The sequence below is a fragment of the Crocuta crocuta genome, unplaced genomic scaffold, assembly GCF_008692635.1.
Source record: "Crocuta crocuta isolate KB4526 unplaced genomic scaffold, BGI_CrCroc_1.0 scaffold408, whole genome shotgun sequence".
In the NCBI taxonomy this organism is placed as follows: Eukaryota; Metazoa; Chordata; class Mammalia; order Carnivora; family Hyaenidae; genus Crocuta; species Crocuta crocuta.
The window spans coordinates 909,063-919,440 of record NW_027527444.1 but is presented as its reverse complement, the minus strand read 5'-3'; the positions used below and the strand labels follow the sequence as shown (position 1 = coordinate 919,440).

At 44.7% G+C, this 10,378-nt stretch overlaps 1 protein-coding gene across 4 annotated transcripts in view; it reads right to left on the bottom strand.

The window, feature by feature from the left end:
* Positions 1 to 7,573, bottom strand: part of GALNTL5 (polypeptide N-acetylgalactosaminyltransferase like 5) — a 60,443-nt gene extending 52,870 nt beyond the window's left edge. For all 4 annotated transcript variants that reach the window (XR_013334412.1, XM_077761217.1, XM_077761209.1 and 1 more), the window contains exons 1-2: positions 7,404 to 7,573; positions 593 to 893 (exon numbers count right to left, since the gene is read on the bottom strand). Coding sequence is in view for 3 of the 4 variants with exons in the window: in XM_077761217.1 (XP_077617343.1) it covers positions 593 to 854 (262 nt within the window). In the remaining variant the exon portion in view is untranslated. The remainder of the gene's footprint in view (positions 1 to 592; positions 894 to 7,403) is intronic.
* Between the last annotated feature and the right edge of the window lie 2,805 nt (positions 7,574 to 10,378).

The following is a 10,378-nucleotide window of genomic DNA, read 5'->3' as shown; positions in this document are numbered from 1 at the left end:
GATAGATAGATACATACATACATACATACATACATAGATACATAGATAGATACATAGATACATAGATAGATATATAGATAGATACATAGATAACAAATAAGCGAAATAAGTAAAAATAAAAAAAAATAAGAGGATAAAATAAAATTGTTCTTGAATGACACCACTCAAAAGAGAATTTAAAGAGTACAGTAGGGTGACAATCCCATCCGTCCCAAACCTAGGTGTTTACATAAGAGAAACAAAATATGTCCACACAAAGCCTTATAATCCATATTTACCGTAGCACTGTGATTCATCGCAGAGTATCTACAAATACATTAAAAATATATAATGTTGTGGGGTACCTGGGTGACTCATTTGGTTGAGTGGCTGACTTGATTTCAGCTCAGGTTATAAACCCAGGGTATTAGGAGGAAGTCCCACATTGGGCTCCATGCTGAGTGTGGAGCCTGCCTAAGAGTCTCTCTCATCCTCTGCCCCGCCCCCCTCTGTCCTCTCCCTAATATATATATATAAAATTATTTATAATTTATATATTTTTATGGTGTATTTTCCCCTTAAAATGGCTAATGGAGAAAATCAAAATACTTACTAAATTTTAAAACAGGTTTCTGTTCTTTGGTTTCATCTTCGTCAGGCCTTACAAATCTCACATATGGTCTTGGCATTTGCTCTGAGTCATGGGTAACTTGTCGATGCAATTTTTTTTCAAGGGACCAAATTAAGGCAGGCTCCTGGGTTTTCTTTTCCAAGTTGCTCACATGATTGTGGTGAATAAATCCATACAACAGAGCTATCCAGATCCCAAATGTCAAGGATCCATACAATAAACTTTGAATTATAATGCTTCTCATTGTAAACCTAGCATTTTCAAAGGCTCATTTTTTAATTTCCTAAATCAGAAGGATTTAAGAAAAGCTATATTAGATATTTCTGTGACTTAGAGATCATCTACTTGGCTTAAGTTCAATTTTCTATCATTTCTATGTATTCATCATATACTTTGATGCAATAAAATCTATCTCGTTTTCTATAAGCGAAAATTCTTAAAACTGGTATTCAGAAGATCACTTCAGATCAAAATGTATAACATGCTTATAAAACATACGCTCTCGTTTCAAGTAATTGGCCCGCACTCCTGAGCCTACCGCTAAGGGAAAGAAAGCAAAAAGTTTACTCATTCCTGATCCATGCTCAGTCCATGTTAGTGTTAGTCGAAATCTCTATTTTAAAAAATCTGATTTGATACCAGTTAGCCTGTTGAATATAAAAGCACACAGTCTCACGTGCTGGAAAGAAAGTGGACAACGTGAATCGGTCTGCAGCTGATGTGACTATGAAATGGCACAACCGTTCTGACGATATCTACTTCAGTTGAATGTATACAAATGGTGTGCTGAAAATTCTATCCCTAGGAACATGGCCTGAAGGGACCCTCATACGTATCCCGAGATACGTGCAAGAATGTCTATTGCAGGGGTGCCTGGGTGGCTCAGCCAGTTGAGCGTCCGACTTCGGCTCAGGTCATGATCTCACAGTCCAGAGGTTCGGGCCTGGCGTTGGGCTCTGTGCTGACAACTTGGAGCCTAGAGCCTGCTTCCGATTCCGTGTCTCCCTCTTTCTCTGCCCCTCCCCTGCTCGCTCTCTGTCTCTGTCTCATAAAATAAAAATAAAGACATAAAATCATGTGTTAAGGAATGTCTAGTGCAGTAATGTTTGTAGTAGAAACTACACGCAACTTGTTTCGCTCCACAGGAGAATGGACAAAGTGAATTATTCCCTCAACACAGGTTGGCTGGAGCTACGTGTATCGATATTGCAAACACCATAATGTTGCACAAAAGACCAAGTAGGGTGTGATGCTGCCTAAATGCATATGGAAAACATACCAAATTTAGGAGGTGATTACTCCTGTGGGGGGAGGGCACTGGGAAGAAGGAAGGGCTCTCACTGTGTTCCTGAGGTTTGTTTATTTCTTAATCTCTGAAGTAAATGGGGCAAAATTTTTATAAGGTTGGATGATAAAGCCTGATGACATGTACACAGAGAGTTCATGGTATTTTTCTCTATATTTCCCTTTCATTAGAAATATTTCATACTTTCTAAAAAAAAAAAGGTCTTCCTTTTGAGCTGATAGATTGAATATGTGTGTCTGTGCCCTCTCCTTCTTGATTCAACGGTGAATGCAGACAAATCCGAAAACTCTCCTGGGAGAAGAGTGGTTGAGGGAACCTCAGTGCGCATGAGATTTTCAACCCAGGTTTGGAAGGCAGCAAGCCGCTGGACAGGAGGTAACGGCGTGGAAGCCAGAGGAGGCCAGGCCCCCAAGTGCGCAGCAAGAGGGCTCCAAGGTGGACGCTCAGAGTGGCTGGGAGCTGGGGGCGCAGGCAGGCCGGGTGTGGCTCTCTCATATATATAGCAGGCAGCTCTCTTTACCCCTCCCTGCACAGAAGAGTTAAGATCGGAGCCTGGCAATTTCTTTTCTGGAGACATGAGACAAGGTTGGAGCCGAAGTCAAGGGGGAGGGGGTCCCTTGAATTCAAAAGGTTTGATCACCCTGACCATTTTCCCATCTCACACACAGGCTCCCGGCAGCCAGGTTGCTATACCTGAGTAGGAGATGGGAACATTGTTCCATGGTGAGAAGATGGGTCCCACATATGGAAACGTGTGCCCGGCAAAGCAGCCAATCCCGTGTGTCCCCTTAAAGACAGAGCACCTGTGGCCAGAGTCCGAGATTCCCATCAGTGGGTTAGTGGCCCATTTTGCAATCGGAATGAATGTTGTCATGCAGGGAGCTGTGTCCTCCCCCAAACCGTATGTCGAAGCACTACCTCCCCGTGGGACTGTATCTGGAGACTTTCAAGAGGTAACTGGGGTTAAATGAGGCCCCACGGGTGGGCCGTAATCCAGCTGGACCAGTGTCCTTGGAAGAAGAGGAAGAGACATTAGGGGTGCACGCACAGAGGAAAGGCCACATGAGTACACAGCGAGAAGAGGGCCATCTGCAAGCCAAGACAGTCCTTGAGGAAATCAAGCCTGTGGACACCTCGATCTTGGACTTCCCAGCTCCAGAGTGGTGAGAAGAGAAATATCTGTAACCCCCCATCTGTGGTATGTTGTGATGGCAGTCTTAAGAAACTGATACAAATTCCAAGGATTGACCTAGGCATTTGAAGAAACCCCCCAGAAAGAAAGGAAATATCAGAGAACCAGGAAAGGGGAACAAATAAGTGAGAGCTTTCAAAGAAATCAAAACACTGATTTTGATGGCTGAGAGAGAGCTAAGAAGATACTGCATTCAGAAAACCAGGAAAGCAGGCTTTGAAAAAGCAGCGATTACAGAACAAAAAGAGGCTGTGGACACTTAAAACCTGATTGGGAAAAATTTTTAACTATTAGAAGGTTGGAAAATCGTGTGAGAGGAATATTCTGGAAGGCACAGCAAAATGACATCAGAGAAAACAAAAGACAAAACTGAGAGATGTGATATTTCATGCCAGGCATTTAACCTCTACCTAGTAAAAAGAATTCCAAAAGGAGATCAGAGAAAAAATAGAGGAGAGGACATTATTGAATAAATTATGCAAATATTTTCCCCAGAACCTCTTAAAAGGGCTCACAGAATGCCCAGTGCAATGAATGTCAAAATATCCTAAAGGCTTTCAGGTGTAGCAGAAAACAGGTGACATACAGGAGGAAGAGAATTGGAAGGCTATCAGACTTCTCAACATCAACACTGGGTTCTCAAATACTACAGAGAAATGGCTTCACAACCCATCACGTAAACTATACCGCGGCAAAGTTTAACCAGGCTCGAGAGTGGAATAAAGATATTTTTAGATCTGCAAAGGACTCAGAAAAAATTATACTCCATGGATCCTTTTTTGGGAAACTATGTGTTGATCGCAAATGTCAGCAAAACAAAGAGTAAAACTAGGAAGACATGGCCCAGGATGGTGGGTCCAGCCCAGGAAGGGAAGGCAGCCCACACTGGGATGGGGGCTCTAGTGAGCTCTGGCACTCAGCGCCCCCCACCCAAAAGGAGATGGGTCAAAAGAATATCAGATTTGATTATTTGGGGCAGGGAAGTGCAAGTAAATGACCTCTCTGGTGGTAAAAATTAAGGAACAATGTTTGTAGAGTGATGAAGATGTAGACACTGGCTACCATATTAATCAAAACATCACATAGCTTCATAGGGAAGATACGATTTTTATTTATTTATTTAAATGTTTATTTAAGGGATGTTTAATATTTATTTAACATTAATGTTTAATGTTTATTTATNAATTTAGGAAAGGAAACCTCGTTCAGAATGGCGCCAGGAGGCCGGCCGGGCGAGCTGTGGCGCCCGGCGCGCCTGGTCAGTTGTAGACCCACACCTGGAGCACCTCGCAGGGGACAGTCCTCCACATCCCTGCGGCAGGAAGGGAGGTTTCCTCCTCCCCGGCAACAGCCCAGCCAGTGAGGGACAGTCACAGCTCAGCCAACGAGAAGCCACTATACTTTGAACGCCCAGTTGTCTCCAATGGACTTTTAGTTGACAACAGCCTTCCCGAAGCTCCCCCTTTCCTCTATCAAAGAGCCTCTTTAATTCTCCAGACCAGCCCATGGTTTTGCTTTAGCTCGCTTGTGCAGGACTGCAGTTCTCTGCTATTACCAAATAAATCCATTTTTTGCTGGCACAATAACCAACAGTTTTATTATTTTTCTTTTTTAATGTGTATTTATTTCAAGAGACAGAGTACGAGCGGGGGAGGGGCAGAGAGATGGAGACACAGAATCCCAAGCAGGCTCCAGGCTCCAGATGTCTGCACAGAGCCCGATGTGGGGCTCGAACCCACCAGCTGTGAGATCACCACCTGAGCGGAGTCGGAGGCTTAACCAACTGAACCACCCAGCCTCCCTGGAGCGTTTTTGTTTTGTTTTGTTTTTTTAAGAGTAACATTGCTAGACCCGGTTTCCTTTGCTTGCAAGTGTTGTTCCCCAAACCCATGCCAATAAAGGGCCTGCACGCAAATCTGTTTCAAAGTCTGTTTCCTGAGGAACTTGACCTGCAACAGTTGGTAGTGGGGATGGTCCTGGGAAATAGACACCAAAATGGGATTTGGGGGGTGCATCACCGCCAGCCGGCAGGGCTTGAGCCCCCCCACACACACCCCCACACCCCCGCTGGTGGAAAGGCAGTGTTCTGATAGCCTGCGGCAGGTTGGAGTGCTGTGCTTGTTACAGCTTCACCAGTAGGAAGGGATGGAACACTGGGAAGGAACGTTCTGGTTGGTACATTTGAGAGATGGGGGCAGGGAGAAGTAATTATAAAAGCCGAGGAATCAAAATGTCTGCTGTTGGGTGCTATAGATGCATTTGAGAAAGGCAAAGAAAGGCTGAGGGTGTAGTCAACACTTAAGGCAAAGTATTAATGTGACCTCCTTAGCCACCCACAAAGGGATTGGCATCTCCTACCCTGGAAGGGCAGGGAACGCTGAGAATCGTGTGCAGGCCTTGGTGATATAGGGCAGCTATATTCCAAGGAAGGTTGACTTCTCAACCATGGCTAGTCTTCTGTCCAGGGAAGGAGGGAGATGCTAAGACTTGGGATGCGGTGTGTGGGTGGAGAGCCATGTGGATCCACCTTCTGGACCTACAGAAAAGACCCATGCTCCTCTCCTTCAGGGTGCTTCTCAAGCCACACATGCCCTCCCTCTGGATTCCCCCTCCCCCATCCTCTCCTGGCCACCAGATCAATAATTAGGGTCAAGTGACAGCATAGCCTGGCTGAGAATGTGCTAGCTCTGCTCAGGGAGGAGAGTGTCCCCAAGGAACTGCAGAACCCAGGCATCATGATCCAGCTGGATCAGGGTCCTGAGCATGGGCTGAGTCCTGAGGATCCTAGATCTAGGGAGGGGGGATAAGATTGGATTGGGGTAGGGGCGCCTGGGTGGCTCAGTCGGTGAAGCCTTTCACTCCTGATATCTGCTCAGGCCGTGATCTTGTGGTCCATGAGATCCGCCCCACATTAGGCTCCAGCTGAGTGTGGAGCCTGCTTGGGATTCCCTCTCTCCCCCTCCTCCGGCTCTCTCTCTGCCCCTCCCCAACTCGTGTGCACATGTTCTCTCTCTCTCAAAATAAAACATGATAATGATAATAATAATAATAATAAATTGGGCCATTTATTCAAATAGGAGCATTCTCCCAAGACATATGATTTAACACCCTGACAAAAATTCTGATTGCACAATGAAGTCCCATTGACTGGACAAATTACACTTAAAAAATGCAATATTTGATCATGCAAAGAAAAAGTGTCAAATGTGTAAGAGAAGAAGATAGCCTGTAACTGGGAGAAATGGGCAGATTCAAATAAGTGGGAAGAGAATGAAGGTGTTTAACTTCCATTAACCCCACTTCGTGTGATTGAAAGTCACATTTTCACACTGTTTTAACTTTCACCGAACATCAAAAGCAATTAGAAACTAATGAAGACTGGGGCGCCTGGGTGGCTTAGTCGGTTAAGCGTCCGACTTTCGCTTGGGTCATGATCTCGCGGTTCGTGGGTTCGAGCCCCGCGTCGGGCTCTGTGCTGACTGCCCGCTCAGAGCCTGGAGCCTGTTTCAGTCTGTGACTCCCTCTCTCTCTGCCCCTCCCCTGCTCATGCTGTCTCTCTCTCTCTCTCCTAGAAATAAATAAAACGTTAAAAAAAATTAAAAAAAAAAGAAACTAATGAAGACTATAAGTGAGAGGAGGAAGATCGCATATAGAAAATACACATGTGGGGTCACGATAGGATTATTACTGGAAAAGAAAATAAGTCCATTTCTCTGGAAGGATTCTCAGTATATTGAGAAAATTTGGAGGAAATTCTCTACATGTGAATGCTTAGGAAAATTAGCCTCCTCCACTTTTTTTAATTTTACTAATGTAAGCTTTCTTATACTATGTGCTCTTAAGGCAGCACTGCCCCTGGTTCTCTGGAATATGCACCTCATCTCTCCCCCACCCCCACTCCCACCAAACGTGCATACGCGCACACACAGGCACACACACACACGTACACGCTGAAAACCTAAAGCCCTAAACTAAATCTGGATTCACATCATTGAGTTTGTTTCAAAGTGTGAGTTTTTAGGGTCAAGAAAACATGGCTAGGCTCTAGGTGATGTCACAATTAAATTTTCTATAAGTAATCAGATTTTCAAGAACTGAAGTCATTATAATGCTCAGTCTACCTCTACAGGGGCGTAGCCATAGCCTCTTTTTAAAAATCAGATCTTCTTAATCCTAATCCCCAGAGCCAGCATCCCATTCAAAATTCAGCGATTTGATGTGCCGCTTACGCTGACTGCAGGAGGAAGGCACCCGGCCCCCCAACTTTGTTCAGCACACTGAGCTCACACACCTACCATTTAGACATTGGTCACTCTGTAGTTGATATGTTGTCTAAACTGAGTCATGGGTGAAATTAAGCAGGAGCTTGGGCTGAACGATCTGAAAGATGAGATTTTTTTTCTGAATGGCTGACTTGATGGTGTCTGGATTCTGAGCAAATACTTGATTGTACCGGGTTGCCCTGCCAGCCTCTGCACATAATGTAGCATCAGGCTGTGTCACAAAGCCCTGTGACATCACACAGGGCATCACCAGCAGCCGGAGGTCCCCGCCCAGAAGCGCCAAGCAGCAGGTGGAATCCCAGGATTTCCAGAGTTCAAAGGGTCCTTCCAGAGAGTCTTGGAATCCTCATTCCTCAGCCAAGGAAATAGGAAAGCCTTCTGTTGGGCAAAATCTAGGCTCAGTCTCATTTTTAGCTTTTTTTTTTTTTTAAATAAACATGACAAAACGAAGCTTTCATAACACCTCAAGGGACCCAAAGATGAGCCAAAGGGCTGTTTGGCTGCCTTTTAATTTTTTACTCTATATTACTCAATATTTAGATACTAGTGCACAAGTTCAGCCAAACGCTTGTGAAATTTCTTCTTAACATGTCTGAGCAAATTTGACCTTTCCCCCACTGAGGAGGCTGACCCTGTTTTGCTGGGGACCCGACATCTGCTTCCAAGCATGTGAGAGGCAAGAGGTGGGTTGGGTCCTCCCTGGAGAACCAGGAATGAGGGAACAGAGAACATTCTAGACTTTCAATATTTTCCTGTAGATTTAAAGGACATAGAAGTCATGGGTGCTACGCAGGAGTTGCTTAAGGGAGAGAATAGTCATGTGAGAAATTAGGGGAAGATACAAGATAAAAAGTGTATTGAGTTGCTCCAGGCTGGTGTCCTGAGCCAAGAATTCAGGGGTGCTGTTGCCAGAAACGATTCATAAGGGGAAAGAGTAATGTAACAAAACAAAACAGAAGGCATAGAACAAACTCGTGACAGCACTAGGTAGCTGGGAGGTGCTGAAGAGAGGAGGTTAAGAGAAGGAAGATGGAGTCTGCAGTGGGGAGGGACTGTGGGGGCGAGGGCAAGGTGCATGTGTGACCCTGGAGGTCAATCCTGTGGCAAAGCCTGGAACCTTCCCTATGGGTAAAAGGAAATTAGGAGGTTGAAACAGAGCATGTTTCCTCTCAAATGAGTAGGCAAGTTTCATCCTAGTTGATTCTAAGTAAACATTTACAAAGAGAAACAGCAGCTCCAAGTTTTACTCTCAGTCTGAGAAGGAAAAGGGAAATACAGCTTTCTTAAGATAGTTAAGACCTCAGGGGCGCCTGGGTGGCTCTGTCGGTTAAGCGTCTGACTTCACCTCAAGTCGTGATCTCATGGCTCGTGGGTTCGAGCCCCGCATCGGGCTCTGTGCTGACAGCTAGCTCAGAGCCTGGAGCCTGCTTCAGATTCTGTGTCTCCCTCTCTCTCTGACCCTCCCCTGCTCACGCTGTCTCTATCTCTCTCTCAAAAATGAATAAAATATTTAAAAAAAAAAAAGATAGTTAAGACCTCAAACTGAGAGCCAGGGAAACCGTCTTTCAGAGCCTATGTCTTCTGAGGGGTAAAAGCAATGCTTAAAACAAAGGGCAGGAAAAAAATCCAAACACCAAAGGGCAGAGAAGCAGAAATAGGGAATGAGAATCAAAAGAAAAGAGACAAAAACATTTGCGTATAAATTTGCCAGTTATTGCATACCATTCCAGGCATTTGGGGGAGGATCGTAAGCTCTTGGAGGAGAGGGCCCCACACTCATCCGTCTCTGGGCTCCATGTTGCTCTACCTACCACGTGATAGGTGCTGGTACACATTCACTCAATAAATCTTCAAATAAGTGTAACTCTTAAGACAAAGGACTTGGGAAGCAATGTCCAAATGTGAATATCTTTGATAGTAAAACGGAAACAGAAGGAGCAAAAAGGGAAAAAGACAATTAAAAATTAATGAAGGAGCCTTAGTCCGAGCACTGCCTCGTTCCCTCCCACCAGCCCAATTGGGCTCATTCACCTAAAAACTCCATTCGGACTGATTCTTTGCTCCAGCAACAAAGGCCTAGAAACCTTCCCCACACACTGCTCTTCCTTCTAAATTCCTCCATATTTGCTACTGGTCAAACTTGCCAACCTATGCACTTCTTTGTCTTAAGAACCCTTCAGAAGAATCCAATCTCCATCCACTCTGGTTCCCAACTCTTCAAAGCAACCATTGTGACCATTCTTTTGGATCTGACCATACAGGGTCCAAGTAGCACAGTCCAAGTCCCCTAATAATCAGGTAGTACGTTTTCCCATGGAAGTGGGCAGTTATGTTAGGAAACTCACAGGCAAGGCTGGGATTTGAGAGATTCCCCCTAGAAATGAATGACCTGCTGTCTTAGAGTGTGGGGGGTTAGTTTGTGCCCAGAGCTGGGGATGTGGACTTGGAGAGAAGGGAGACTCTGGTAATAAATGTCAGGCAGAGATCTTCCTTTGGCTAATATCCAAGGAGGACCATCTTGTTTGATAGAGTGTGTGCTGACTGCTTCAGTTGTACACCAGTGTTTTGCTTATTTGACTCAAGGTTATAACGAGTGTAAGACGAAGGAATGATAAAATGTGAATATTTGGGGGTGGGGGAAGATTTTTTTTTAATCTTTATGTACCTACCTCCTGGTTAAAGTAGCTAAAGTCACTGCATACTGAGACCCGTGGTAAGCTACACCAGGGACATGGAGAAAGAATCTAGTTTGTATCTGAGTGGCTCACATCTCCAATGGGGAAGAAGACATTGTTCAAGACATTGGTTCAAATTCTATTAGTAGATTTGGTCAAATGAGACCAGTTCCCCTAGATAAATAATACCAAAATTGTTTTTTTTTAATTTATTTATTCATTTTGAGAGAGAAAGAGCAATAGCATGAGTAGGGGAGGAACAGAGAGAGAGGGAGAGAGAGGGAATCCCAGGAAGGCGCTGCGCTGTCAGCA